Source organism: Convolutriloba macropyga, chromosome 6 (assembly GCF_964194025.1).
Source record: "Convolutriloba macropyga chromosome 6, txConMacr16.3, whole genome shotgun sequence".
Taxonomy (NCBI): Eukaryota; Metazoa; Xenacoelomorpha; order Acoela; family Convolutidae; genus Convolutriloba; species Convolutriloba macropyga.
The window spans coordinates 68,509,903-68,525,091 of record NC_134473.1 but is presented as its reverse complement, the minus strand read 5'-3'; the positions used below and the strand labels follow the sequence as shown (position 1 = coordinate 68,525,091).

At 35.7% G+C, this 15,189-nt stretch overlaps 1 protein-coding gene across 2 annotated transcripts in view; it reads left to right on the top strand.

Moving 5' to 3' along the window:
• LOC142340557 (uncharacterized) overlaps positions 1–14,892 on the top strand; it is a 37,695-nt gene extending 22,803 nt beyond the window's left edge. For both annotated transcript variants that reach the window (XM_075391205.1, XM_075391203.1), the window contains 5 exons: positions 8,363–8,606; positions 10,191–10,718; positions 10,986–11,797; positions 14,319–14,409; positions 14,696–14,892. In XM_075391205.1, the coding sequence (XP_075247320.1) occupies positions 8,363–8,606; positions 10,191–10,718; positions 10,986–11,797; positions 14,319–14,409; positions 14,696–14,802 (1,782 nt within the window). In that variant the 3' untranslated portion in view covers positions 14,803–14,892. The remainder of the gene's footprint in view (positions 1–8,362; positions 8,607–10,190; positions 10,719–10,985; positions 11,798–14,318; positions 14,410–14,695) is intronic.
• The last annotated feature ends 297 nt before the right edge of the window (positions 14,893–15,189 follow it).

The following is a 15,189-nucleotide window of genomic DNA, read 5'->3' as shown; positions in this document are numbered from 1 at the left end:
CTGTTTCAACTGAATGGATTCTAAATTCTTTTTCGCATTGAATTTTGCAATGTAGTGAATACGGTCAATGTCAGAGGAGCAAAATCAAAAGTAACGGGATAAACCGATCAAGCCCTTATCATTAAGTCACAGTGCATTAGGTCATCGAAATTCATTAGGGGGACTGCTAGCCGATATTAATATTAAGCCCAATTCCCTTCAGTTTGGAAGCTGAATTAAATATTGTTTTAGAATCTAACTGAAAATGCACACTGAATTAGAACAATCCTTCTTTGAAACTTAGGAAAATTTTTTATCATTTTCTATCTATTCTTTTTTAATAGCCGCACAGCGATAGCTGGGGCTATTATTTGCCTTCTCTTGGTTTTTTACAATTCAAGGAATTTGAATTGTTTCGGGGCGCTGTCTTTTTTTATGATGTGTTCACACATTTTCATGATTTTTGAAGTCAAATTGGAGTAGTGATTTTGGTCACGCCGAAACAGGAAGTGGAGCAAAAAAGCGAGTGGTTTTGCGGCGTGAAATCTTTGCGCTCTAATTTTCAAGCAGAGTGAGAAAACAGTGTTTGAACAAAAATTCGCTTCCTCGCTTGTGGTTTTTTGTTCACATGCGGCAATTTCACTGATTTTTACTGTTTTTTCAATTTTTTGGATCGGATTTTTTTCGAAATGGTTTTTCGAATCCATTCACAGTCTATTCTATGTCTAGCTTTTTGTTTAGTCATTGAAAATTCTTTGAATTGTACGTCTGGACTTGTCCTATGTTTTTTCATTTCGTCGTCACGATTTTTGTTAAGACCATATGACGTCACAACCACTTCAAATCTGCTTTTTGTTCATTCGCTCATGCAATTTCAACTGAAGTGCGTGCCTGACGTCATTTTTAGCTCTTAGTGGAGCGAGTTTTTTAATCATTTGCGTGATTAAATTTTTGGTCACACTTGACTTACCTCATTCTCAAAAATGACTTCCTCACTTTGAAATTGACTTTTATTTACTTTAATTCAAGGATATTAGGTCAAATTGGTGTGTGTCACTCTAAATGAAGAATATTTGAGAGCAGCTAATAGAGGCGGCAAAAACTTATACAGATTTTTAATCAAAATATAACATATCAGCCTTCATTGAAAAGACAATTTTTTTTGGTCTGTCTTTTTTACTGCTTTTCTGAGACTGCAGATCTACGAAGCTATTGCGGTTATTTTCTGGCAATCTGCCAGCTATGTTTCTCTGTTTCAATCCCGTTGTGCGTCTAGCTCGTCAATGGCAGCTATTTTCCGGCAATCTGCCGGCTGTGTTTAATATGTTAAACAGCACGCAGTTGTAAAAGATATCAACAGCATTCAGTTTCTGAGCAGCAACCAAATCGCAACTGAAGTTGAGAATGTTAGCGTGTGTGAGTTGAAAAGAAAAAAATGAACTTTTTGCTGAGTTTTTCCACGAACCTGTTTTAAAAAAAAGATGTTTCAACTTATTTCACATTAAATATTCATAATTTTCTGCATATTCTCTTTTTTAAATTGATTCGTTTGCGTCCTAAGCCAGTGACACGAAATTATTGATAAATTTTCTGTATTTTTCGATTACATAGTTCGAATGGATATTGTGAAAACAGAATAATTTACCCCGTGATTGTTCCCATGTTTTGCCTCCAATTGTTTTCTCATGTAGATGTGTTTTAATCTTCGGTGTTTAATCATAGGAGAAATAAGTTTGAGGGAGACTTAATTCTGTGCTGTAGTTACAGTTTCTGATTCAGTTTGTTTTAATTAATAGCCGCACAGCGATAGCTGGGGCTATTATTGGCCATCTCTTGGTTTTTTATTTCGTCGTCGCGATTTTTGTTACGACCATATGACGTCACAACCACTTCAAATCTGCTTTTTGTTCATTCTTTTATGCAATTTCAACTGAAGTGCGTGCGTGACGTCAGTTTTCGCTCTTAGTGCAGCAAGTTTTTTGTTCATTTGCGTGATTAAATTTTTGGTCACACTTGACTTACCTCGCTCACAAAAATGACTTCCTCACTTTGAAATTGACTTTATTTTCTTTAATTCAAAGAGATAAGAGCAAACGGGTGTGTGTCACTCTTAATGAAGTTTATTAGAGAGCAGCTAATAGAGGCAGCAAAAACATACAGATTTTTAATCAAAATATAACATATCAGCTTTCAATGAATAGACGAATTTTTTTGGTTTGTCTTTTTCACTGTTTTTTTTTAGACTGCCGATCTGCGAAGCTATTGCGGCTGTTTTCTGGCAATCTGCCAGCTATATTTTTTGTTGCTATCAGGTTTCTTGAAAGTAAAAATCTGCCTTCTAATTTTGAACTGAAAACAAAATCAATTGAGCTTTGTTACTCATTTTCAATGTTAGTCGAACAACAATTTTTTTGTTATCGTTGCTTTTTAAATTTCCCTGTTTTTTTCTTAAGTTTTTTTGAAAGTTTAGTACTTTTATACATTCTGTGGTTTTTATCATTAGGCCTATTATTGACCTTCTCTTGGTTTTTACAATTCGAATTATTTGAATTTTTGAGGATTTTGTAAGATCTGTTTGCACATAATCAAAATATAAAATATCAGCTTTCAATGAATAGACGAAATTTTGTGGTCTGTCTTTTTCACTATTTTTTTTAGACTGCCGATCTACGAATCTATTGCGGCTATTTTCTGGCAATCTGCCAGCTATGTTTGGAAATTGGAGAAGATTAGGTTCTAGCCCTCACTAAGCTAGTGGGGATATAATGGAAAAAAACTGAATTGAACTTCGCTTCCTGCTTGAACAAAATCCCGGAGAACCTAAGTTCAATTCAGTTTTTTTCCATTATATCCCCACTAGCTTAGTGAGGGCTAGAACCTAATCATCTCCAATTTCCAAACATAGCTGGCAGATTGCCAGAAAATAGCCGCAATAGATTCGTAGATCGGCAGTCTGAAAAAAATAGTGAAAAAGACAGACCAAAAAAATTCGTCTATTCATTGAAAGCTGATATGTTATATTTTGATTATGTGCAAACAGATCTTACAAAATCCTCAAAAATTCAAATAATTCGAATTGTCCAATAAACTGAATTGAACTTAGGTTCTCCGGGATTTTGTTCAAGCAGGAAGCGGAGTTGAGACTAAAACATAACCGACTAACGTCGGAAGGATTGCTCTCGAATGACAAGTGGGGGGTCAATTTAATGTAGGTGTGTAGCCGCGATCTCGTGGGTAGCAGTCTGACATCTTATCCACAAAGCTACAACGGCTTTGGTCCTCAATCGCTCACAATCGTTTTTAAATTAACAACAAGTGAAGTGAAGCGTGAAAGTCACTTGAGAAGTCAAAGAATGTTCAAGAACTAAATCGCAAACACGGTCAAGCAAAAATTTTGCATAACAAAAGACCAACATGTTTACAATAACTGCTTCAAACTTTGTTCGAGAGGAAATAATCAGCTGAACCACAATCCAATTCATTTATTTTTCACTATGTACCAACTTGGTGAGGGCTAGAACCTAAACCTTCTCCATTTCCAAATAAATCTCTGCAACGATCTATATTATCCTTGGGTCTTTAAATGTAATTAACCGTCCACGTTAGCCACAATCGATCTATCAACGTTATATCGAAAAGAATCATCAGAAAGAGCTATATAAGAAGGCATTATTAATAAGCATTAAACGAATGAAGTTACTGGCTTACCTTTTGATCACGTTTTTCGTTTCACATTAGTCAAGATTTTCACGCTTGACTTCTGACTTACCTCTCTCACTGTTTCAACTGAATGTATTCTAAATTCTTTTTCGCATTGAATTACGCAATGTAGTGAATACGGTCAATGTCAGAGGACAAAATCAAATGTAACGGGATAAACCGATCAAGCCCTTATAATTAAGTCACAGTGCATTAGGTCATCGAAATTCATTAGAGCGACTGCTAGCCGATATTAATATTAAGCCCAATTCCCTTCAGTTTGGAAGCTGAATTAAATATTGTTTTAGAATCTAACTGAAAATGCACACTGAATTAGAACAATCCTTCTTTGAAACTTAGGAAAATTTTTTATCATTTTCTATCTATTCTTTTTTAATAGCCGCACAGCGATAGCTGGGGCTATTATTTGCCTTCTCTTGGTTTTTTACAATTCAAGGAATTTGAGTTGTTTTGGGGCGCTGTCTTTTTTTTAAGATGTGTTCACACATTTTCATGATTTTTGAAGTCAAATTGGAGTAGTGATTTTGGTCACGCCGAAACAGGAAGTGGAGCAAAAAAAGCGAGTGGTTTTGCGGCGTGAAATTTTTGCGCTCTAATTGTCAAGCAGAGTGAGAAAACAGTGTTTGAACAAAAATTCGCTTCCTCGCTAGTGGTTTTTTGTTCACATGTGGCAATTTCACTGATTTTTACTGTTTTTTCGATTTTTTGGATCGGATTTTTTTTTCTAAATGGTTTTCCCAATCCAGTCATAGTCTATTCTATGTCTAGTTTTCTTTTTAGTCATTGAAACTTCTTTGAATTGTACGTCTGGACTTGTCCTGCTATGTTTTTTATTTCTTCGTCACGATTTTTGTTACAACCATATGACGTCACAACCACTTCAAATCTGCTTTTTGTTCATTCGCTCATGCAATTTCAACTGAAGTGCGTGCGTGACGTCATTTTTAGCTCTTAGTGGAGCGAGTTTTTTAATCATTTTCGTGATTAAATTTTTGGTCACACTTGACTTACCTCATTCTCAAAAATGACTTCCTCACTTTGAAATTGACTTTTATTTACTTTAATTCAAGGATATTAGGTCAAATTGGTGTGTGTCACTCTAAATGAAGAATATTTGAGAGCAGCTAATAGAGGCGGCAAAAACTTATACAGATTTTTAATCAAAATATAACATATCAGCCTTCAATGAAAAGACAATTTTTTTTGGTCTGTCTTTTTTACTGCTTTTCTGAGACTGCAGATCTACGAAGCTATTGCGGTTATTTTCTGGCAATCTGCCAGCTATGTTTCTCTGTTTCAATCCCGTTGTGCGTCTAGCTCGTCAACGGCAGCTATTTTCCGGCAATCTGCCGGCTGTGTTTAATATGTTAAACAGCACGCAGTTGTAAAAGATATCAACAGCATTCAGTTTCTGAGCAGCAACCAAATCGCAACTGAAGTTGAGAATGTTAGCGTGTGTGAGTTGAAAAGAAAAAAATGAACTTTTTGCTGAGTTTTTCCACGAACCCCTATTAAAAAAAGATGTTTCAACTTATTTCACATTAAATATTCATAATTTTCTGCATATTCTCTTTTTTAAATTGATTCGTTTGCGTCCTAAGCCAGTGACACGAAATTATTGATAAATTTGTTATAATTTTTGATTACATAGTTCGAATTGATATTTTGAAAACAGTATAGTTTACCCCGTGATTGTTCCCATGTTTTGCCTCCAATTGTTTTCTCATGTAGATGTGTTTTAATCTTCGGTGTTTAATCATAGGAGAAATAAGTTTGAGGGAGACTTAATTTTGTGCTGTAGTTACAGTTTCTGATTCAGTTTGTTTTAATTAATAGCCGTACAGCGATAGCTGGAGCTATTATTGGCCTTCTCTTGGTTTTTTTAATTCGTCGTCGCGATTTTTGTTACCACCATATGACGTCACAACCACTTCAAATCTGCTTTTTGTTCATTCTTTTATGCGATTTCAACTGAAGTGCGTGCGTGACGTCAGTTTTCGCTCTTAGTGCAGCAAGTTTTTTGTTCATTTGCGTGATTAAATTTTTGGTCACACTTGACTTACCTCGCTCACAAAAATGACTTCCTCACTTTGAAATTGACTTTATTTTCTTTAATTCAAAGAGATAAGAGCAAACGGGTGTGTGTCACTCTTAATGAAGTTTATTAGAGAGCAGCTAATAGAGGCAGCAAAAACATACAGATTTTTAATCAAAATATAACATATCAGCTTTCAATGAATAGACGAATTTTTTTGGTTTGTCTTTTTCACTGTTTTTTTTAGACTGCCGATCTGCGAAGCTATTGCGGCTGTTTTCTGGCAATCTGCCAGCTATATTTTTTGTTGCTATCAGGTTTCTTGAAAGTAAAAATCTGCCTTCTAATTTTGAACTGAAAACAAAATCAATTGAGCTTTGTTACTCATTTTCAATGTTAGTCGAACAACAATTTTTTGTTATCGTTGCTTTTTAAATTTCCCTGTTTTTTTCTTAAGTTTTTTTGAAAGTTTAGTACTTTTATACATTCTGTGGTTTTTATCATTAGGCCTATTATTGGCCTTCTCTTGGTTTTTACAATTCGAAGAATATGAATTTTTGAGGATTATGTAAGATCTGTTTCCACATAATCAAAATATAACATATCAGCTTTCAATGAATAGACGAATTTTTTTGGTCTGTCTTTTTCACTATTTTTTAGACTGCCGATCTGCGAAGTTATTGCGGCTGTTTTCTGGCAGTCTGCCAGCTATATTTTTTGTTGCTCTCAGGTTTCTTGAAAGTAAAAATCTGCCTTCTAAATTTGAACTGAAAACAAAATCAATTGAGCTTTGTTACTTATTTTCAATGTTAGTCGAACAACAATTTTTTGCTATTGTTGCTTTTTAAATTTTCACGTATTTTTCTCAAGTTTTTGTGAAAGTTTAGTACTTTTATACATTCTGTGGTTTTTATCATTAGGCCTATTATTGGCCTTCTCTTGGTTTTTACAATTCGAAGAATATGAATTTTTGAGGATTTTGTAAGATCTGTTTGCACATATAGATATGAATTTTGAATTCAAATTTTAATAGTGATTTTGGTCGCACCGAAACAGGAAGTGAAGCGAAAAAGCGAGTGGTTTTGCTGAGTAATTGTTTTTCTAATTTTAAAGTGGAGTGAGAAAGCGGTCTTTAAACAAAAATTCGGCTTGTAGGTGATTTTTAACAATTTAACTTTGATTTTGTTTGTTGGTTGGAGTATTTGACAATTCAACGTCTGGTTCGACTGTTTTTTCGAGTTGTTTGGGTTTTTCTAAATGCTTTTCCGAATCAATTCCTAGTCATTTCTAGTTCTAATTTCTTATTTAGTCAATAAAAAATTTTGAATTGTATGCCAGGATTTATCCTGCCGTTTATTATTTCGTCGTCAAGGTTTTTGGTATTACACTATGACGCCACCTTCTCCTTGAATCTGCTTTTTGTCCATTATCGTGATTACTTTGTTTGGTCACACCTGCCTTTCCTCACTCTCGAAAACGACTCTCCTTTTTATCAAAATGACTTCTTTTTACTTTAATTCAAGGCGATAAGTTCATGTGTGTCTTTCAAATTGAAGGTTATTTGAGATCACCTAATAGGCAGAAATGAGTTATACAGGTTTTTAATCAAAATGTACTTTCTCCACAATTAATAAAGAGAAGAAAATTTTTAGGTGTTATCTTTTTGAAACTGTTGATCTACAAAGCTATGGCAGTCTGACTGCTATGTTTTATGTTGGGTTTTTCTATCAGTGTTTTTCATTTTTATCAGATTGCTTTACAATGCGGTTCTTGTTCGCTACCTTATTCAAAGTGCTCAAACTTTTGAGCCAGTTTTGATAAAATCTACTTGGTTGTTCAGCGTGGAGATAGTTGATGCCAAAACTTTGGAGACGTAAAGCAATTTTGTATTTGTTGGCGCCTTGGAATTTGCAGCGCTTTTTGAATTTCGAATTCGTAGCGCTTCTAAAAATCTTATGCATATCGGAAATCTTTTATTTTTGACTGTTTAAATTTATTAATTTTTTATTGTCTTTTTTTGTTTTTATTTATAATTGGCTCAAAAAACGGCAGGCAAACGGTTTTTGCAAATTCTCTGACTCATATATATTAGAAGTAATTTAATCATTGGAAACTTTGCGCTTCCTGTATGAAAAACTAATTGTGGGAATAGTTTGAGCGTGGGATCGCAAAATATTGTGTGCTATTCTCAAACTTATGAAGGCTTTCTTAATACTTCTTATGCTCTCAAAAATCTGAGCCTTGCCGCAAAATATATTTTGTTTTTAAAGTTTTCAATTGTATTGAAATAAACCTGCCACTTGCAATTTTGTTTTTAACCGGGCCTTTACGTGTCAATTCTTATTTTCTGAAACCCTTTTCCAAGTTGTTCAACAGAATTCGTTACATGTGGGATTATATTGTGGGAGTATAGTACGAGAGCTTTGGGATGCAAATAATATGCCCCACTAAGCTGGGCGGAAAAAACTCATTAAGAATTCAAGCTGTCCCATCTATGGAGATGAATCTTTTATCAGCTGGTTGGATCAAAACACTTAACGTGGCGTTATCAAATTCTGATTTTCTAGTCTAGAAAACATCTTTTTGACAGCTGAATTGTTAGCGTTAGACATGTTTTTTTCTGTTCAGGTCGAGCAGGACCGACAAGTTAACGTTTCCCTGACAGAACTCAGAAGCAAGCTGAAGGCTCAGCGGGGCCTAAGGACACCTCTAACAGACAGTCACATTGTTGGAGCTGTTTCGGACACCTTGAGTGAGAATCCTCTGTTCAGAGCTGACGGCTGTAAAATCAAAAATCCACTTCGGACAGTGGATTTCGCGTGCCAGGCGGAAGTGTCCTCCGCCCCAGCAGAATCATCTATAGGAGAAGGAAGTTAGTAGTTTTTAATTGCTCTCAGACGAAGCTTGTAGCAATTGTATTAGTCCTGTTAGTCTCTTTTAATGCTATTTTTCGTACTACGTTTGATATTTTTTTTCATCTGACCATTTGACTTATCGTCCTCGAGAACGGGATAGCAATTAAGGTCGAGGGTATTAAGTTGTTGAGCAGCTAGCTCTCTTAGAGGTTTACTAGTCTCGAAGTACAAATCCGGGGTTTAACTCGTCGTTCCTGCTCACTGCACCCCTCCCCCTATCGCCGCTCGCAAGTCGTTTGAGAGCAATTCTCCCGGTAATAGTCGATTGTTTATACATCAAATAGTTACTAGTTAATTTAATAGTCCAATGCCAGTTCTAAGAGACTGATTGAATCTTATTAAATGTACATTCTCAACCCACCCAATCGGTCTTAATTGCTGACATGTATGCTGCAATTAAATGCTTTGGATAGAGGTAAATGAGGTTTTCAATCTTCCCCTCTCTTTAGGTTAGACAAAATTGGAATATTCTGTTTACGTAACTATCGCAGTTTTTTTGGGTGGGGGCAATTTGATTGAATATTTGCTGATAGTTAAGTGTAGAAGCAGTTTTGACAATATTTTAATGAAAAAAATAGTCTTGTCTCAATGTAGTAGTAGTAGTGCTGGTCGTCCTTTATCCACCCTTTCTGTACACAAAGGTGTAGTATGCTGAGCATCAAGGAATGTTCATCTTCCGCCTTAACCAGGCAATTCAAAATACTAATTCTGACTCAACAAGACCTGGAATATCGTCAATTTGGCCAAACCGCATACGTCTTGAATAATTGATTTTAAATGTTGTTAAAAGGACTAAAATCTTCAGCACTAACTGTGCTCTAACTGAAATGGTTTCGCTGCGTAATAGAGTTCAGTATGCTTTACAGCACGTCTGAAATCAGAGGCAAGTTCTCGAATATCTCGCGGATTTGGATGGATTCCATCTTTGCTTAGGTGCTTCACAGCTTTAAATTTCTTCAATGATACAAAGGGGACATTCAGTTTTTGAGCAACATCTCTGTAACATTAGTTCACTCTAGCATATGTTTCCGCTTTCCCTCGTCGACTAATTAGCTCAAGAATTGAAACATGCAAACGGTAAAACTTCAATTTCTGAATCAGATAGAACATTTCATCCGATGTCTCTACGGGGCTCTTCAATCGTTTATTTTTCTTTTCAAATAGATTATTCGTTCCTGTCATGACAATAACTTGGCGTACATTTCTGTCAAAAATTTCTGTAAAGAAGCTTTCTGAGCACATAGTAGATGAATTTGTAGTAGTCTCAATTAACAAAGGTCAAAAAGTTTATCCAATGCATCAGTAAATAATCCAGGAGCTATGTTGAATGGTGAATTTGAGCTCGTGCTTAACATAAAGTAACAAGAAATTTCTTTTATGCATTGAAGTGCAAATTCTCTCTGAACGAAGTTCATAGCAATTATTATAAACGTGTGTCTTTTTTATGCAAATTTTTCGACCATGAATTAAATTGCCTCGCCTATCGTTCAAGAGCAATTCTTCCGACATTTGTCGGTTTATGTTTATAACCTAATTTTCAGAAGCATACTCAAGTAGAGGGCAAACAGAACCACTGATAAACAGCGAAAGACCAGAGAATGCATGGAAAGAAAAGCCCTCTTGTAGTCGAGTAAATGATCCCAGCAATTCCTCTTCAGCTCCGTCTCACAATTTACAACCGCCTCCACCCATCAACTTCTTGCCATACCAAATTCATCATCCTCCCATTCATCCATACTATTTACATCCCAACGCCCCATACTATTTACATCCTAACAATTTCCCAAACCCTAGTTATCTATCAAATTTTGGAGAATCTCTTTCGTATCCTACTGTCCCCGGGCACATGGAAACAGGATTGGGTTACGATGACAACAAGACAGTGAAAACTAGTCAACTGCCTCATCCGCCTTTCCAAATGAAGAAGCCCGATGACGGAAATGCGAGGACTCCAAGGGGTGCGAAACGCAATTCATCCAGGGTTATTCCTTCGAGTAACGCTAACATGAGCAGCTTCGACTCTTCAATAACGTGTGTCTCATCTTTAGACACTACACTTCAACCAGATGGTCAGTGAACGATATTGATTACTCCTGCTTTTTCTTTGTAATGTGATAATAGTGAATCATGTGTATGATTACATGAAATGCTGCTTATAGCGTTCAGCATATCTCTTACATTGCAGCTGTTTAAATTAAACAGAACTAACACAATTTTTATTGTAGTCTCAATGATTAAACATATATTCTTAGTTTAATTTAGGATTTATAAGGTTTTTGCATTGATACGATTCCTCAACGCTGGTTACAAATTTTGGAGACAATAAATTGTTTTAGATAGCTTAGTCGCGAGGGAGAGTAATCAAGAGATACCCAGAGAAACAGTGAAATACCCGGAAGGAAGCGGTTCGCAACATACTCATACTGTCAAAACTGTAGAACAACGTTTGCAAAATCGGATTAAAGTCAAGAAACACATCAACAGGTCCGTAGAAATTCCTTCAGATGTTAAAAAACCGTCAATAGTTAGCGTTCCTAAACACGGACCCGATGCACTAATGTGGTGTCGTGCCGATAAAGTATCATCAACTAATCGATTCAAAACTGCAGATCTCAAGTTGCACGTTGCGAAGCCAATTCCATGCAAAAAGGTTCCTGTGACAAAGGTCTTTAGTGCGATTTCACTTGAAGCTGAAGAACGTGAACCTGTTGCGGTACCAGCCAAGGATGATCTGATGAGAATTGAGGCAAACGATCACTGTAGTGAAAATTTTTTGACGCAGATCGAGACTCCCAAATATTCGGAAGACTTTGAGGAAGGTTCTGTATCTGAAGAATTGTCAACATCGCATCAAGTATCGGCTGCTTCTGAGTTAAGTGGCAAACCGAATTCGGTTTCCAAACATTCGAGTCTCAAAACTCAGTCTCAAAACAGGGAGCCGAAACGTGCAGAGAATAAGAGTAACACCAGTGTAATTGTGGAATTCAAAGATATGTCAACTCAGATTTCCCATGAGGAGTTAAACCTTTCCAAAGACGTGGGAGTTAACTGTTCTTTGACGTGTACGCTAAGTGATGCATGTGTGCAAACTATGGATCCAAGTTATGAGGCAGTTGTTCGAGGTCCATCTGATGACAGCTCAAGTGACGTTAGTAATTCGTCTTTGTTTTTATCTACGTAATTCGTCTATCTTATAAGGACTTCTTTTTATTGATAGCCACCGTCAGCTTCTCAATGGCTATTAATTAGCTGCTCTACTTTCTTACAATTCAAAGAACTTGAATTGTATTGGGGCGCTGTCTTTGTTTTTAAGATCTGTTCACGCTTTCATGATTTTGAAGTCAAATTGGAGTAGTGATTATGGTCACGCCGAAACAGGAAGTGGAGCGAAAAAGCGAGTTGTTTTTGGGGCTTAAAATGTTTTCACTCTAATTTTAAAGTAGAGTGAGAAAACGGTGTTTGAACAAAAATTCGCTTTCTCGCTAGTAATTTCTCGCTAGTAATTGTTCACATGCGTCAACTTCGCTTTGATTTTTATTGTTTCGATTTTTGGATCGGATCTTTTTAATGATTTTCCCAATCCGTTCATAGTTCATTCTGTCCATTCTAGGCATATTTTTTTCGTCTGAACCAAATTTTTCTTTCTCGCTAGCGGTTTTTTGTGTACCTGCGGCATTTTTGCTTTCCGTTTCCTTTTGATTTTCTGTTTTTTTTTCATTTTTATGATCTGATTTTCTTGGAAATGTTTTTCGCAATTCACCCATAATCTGTTCTAGGTCTAGTCTATTATTTAGTCAATAAATTTCTTTGAATTGTACGTCAGGACTTGTCCTGCTATGTTTTTTTTTAATTCGCTTTACTTTTTGATCACGTTTTTCGTTTTACAAAAGTCTCGATTGTCATGTTTGACTTCTGACTTATTTCACTCACTGTTTCGACTAAATTGATTTTAAATTCCCTCTCGAATTAAATTACGCAATGTAGTGAATACATTCAAAGTCAAAAGGTAAAGATCAAAAGATAAGAACAAAAAGGATAAGCATATAAAGCACGGTCATTAAGTCATAGTGCATTAGGCTATCAAAGTTCATTGAAGCCATTGCAAGCTGCTGTTAGTATTATGCTTAATAGTCTTCAGTTTAGAAGCTGAATTAAGTGTAATTTTGGAACCTAACCGAATATGCGGAATTTATAACAAATAAAAACACTTACACTTAGAAAAATTCTGTCTATTTCTATATCTTAGTCTTTTCTTCTGTTTCAATCCCAATGAGCACGAAGCGGGTCAACGCCGGCAATTTGCCGGCTATGTTTTAATTTGTTATTAGCCGTCTGAGCTTCGGAACTGGCTCTTATAGCGCTCCTAATTTTTCTCTTCGAATAAATTTTTGCTTTACCTTAGTTCACAGCTTGTTCAACATTTTTGACTTCTCTAGGCTAGTTTCAATCTTCTCTCTGCTAAAAGTGTTTTTAGACAGCAGTTGGTCAGCAAAGCAATTCAAAGTGAACAGAATCAGTATCAAAAAACGAAATCAGAAATAGAAACGGGATAAACCCTTAAAGCCCAATTTTAGATGCCCGTTACTCGAGTTTTGTTCTTAGTTACCATCTCTAATGCTTATTGTTATTGATACCAGCGCATGTGTAGTCTAACTGCGAAACAGGAGTTTGTTCAGCTCTAAAATGACATCAAAACAGTTCGCACTTTAAAATTGTTTGCACAAAGATCATTTTTTTCACTAATTTTTTCTCTTCTTTCAATCTCGGTTTTGGGAATCAACGGAGGCTATTTTCTTGCAACCTGCCGGTTATTTTTAATTGCTCTTGAACGAAGTTCATAGAAATTATTGTAAACGTGTGTGTCTTTTTTATGCAAAATTTTCGCTTGACAATTTTCGACTTTTCGAGTGACTTTTACGCCCTTGACTTTTTGCGTTTCGCGTGATCTAAAATTCTCTCTCAATCACGATATCAAGCAGCTGAATTCAATTGGGGGCAATTTAGTACCAAAAGTCATGAAAAGTGTGCCCAAACAGTTTAGACCTACTCTGTGATTTGAGGCGACCAACTTTGGATATAAAAAAATTTGAAAATTTTTCTTAAAATCTTTGACAATTACAGCTTCGCTGCGGACACAAGTGCCCTCAGCTTTTAGCTGTCTCTGCCTTAAGCAGAACTATATTCTACACTCTAAAAATTTCTAGGTAAATTTAACTGCTGCGTTTGCAGTTAAGTAAAATTTCAGGTCACAATACCTGCAAAAAATGATACGTGCAATTTACCTAGAATACATTACCTAGAATTTACCTGCAAACTCAAAACAATATTATATTAGGTATGTACATTTTGACGTGAAGAAACATTCAAAAACTGTGATTGAAGTGTGAGTAATAATACCTCAATGGACGAGTAGAATGTTGCAAACTAAGTCCGAGCAGAAAAGTAGAAAATTTCAGCAGAAATTATTATACCTTATCAGCTATATCCTGGAGATCCTTGCTGTCGTAAAGAGTTTTAGGTATGCTCCTCTAGACTTTTAATTTTTGTTTGCCTTAAAAATTGGTTTATCAAATAACAAAGGGTGTTAGTGCAATCGGTATTTCTCATTTTAAATGGTAGGTAGTTGGGCTCACAATGACTTGTGTTGAGGTGTTTTTGTTTATTTTTAGGAAGTGGCTGACGAAGATGTTGAAGATATTTCGGACGGAGAAGTGGAGCGCATTCTAGAAGAAAGCAGACTTGACTCCAGTTCCGATACAGGTCTGCGATTGTTGCGCTCATAAAAATTAACCTTCCCTCCCGTGAAAGAAAAAATTTGGTGTTCTTTTACCTGTGTGAACAGACTGAAGCACGTTTTCACTAATAAGGATTTGCGTAGCATAAAAATTTGGTGGCAATTGAAAGCATTTTAAAAATGTAACATTGTCTAATATCTCAGCACATTCTACAGCGAGGAAAAACGAACTTTCTAGCGAAATTTTTGTTTTGGAACCTTTTTTGGAGTTTGACACCTTTGCACATGTAATTTCTTTTACTTTTCTTTCAGAATCTGTGGAGCAGTCGATGAGTGACAACTTGTTTGAGACTTATCGAAATATCTGTGCCGAAAAAGAGAGATTGGAAGCCATGTTGAAACTATTCAAACCTTCCTGATTTGTCACATTTTGAAATGAACAGAATTAGTGTAAATATGTTGAAATGATGTTCTATAGTGTCTAATTGTCAATCAGTTTGCAGTTCAAACATTTTTAGCTCGAGATAGCGATGTCTTTAAAAACACTGAATTTCCAAAGACATTAGATAGGCAACAAAGAAAAGGTAGTGTATTTAATACTTAATTGACATCACAACAATTAAAATACGAGTCATTGCGAATTAATGAAATATAAAAGAAATGAAAATGTCAAGTTTGTTTCTTAAGAGTCTGATGTCCTTCTATGAAAGTTTGACAGAATGAATTAAGAACTCATGAATAAAAGCCGTATTGGAGTTTCTCAGTTCTTTTTGTTTTTACCGGTTTTTAATGTCGGGACAAATGAA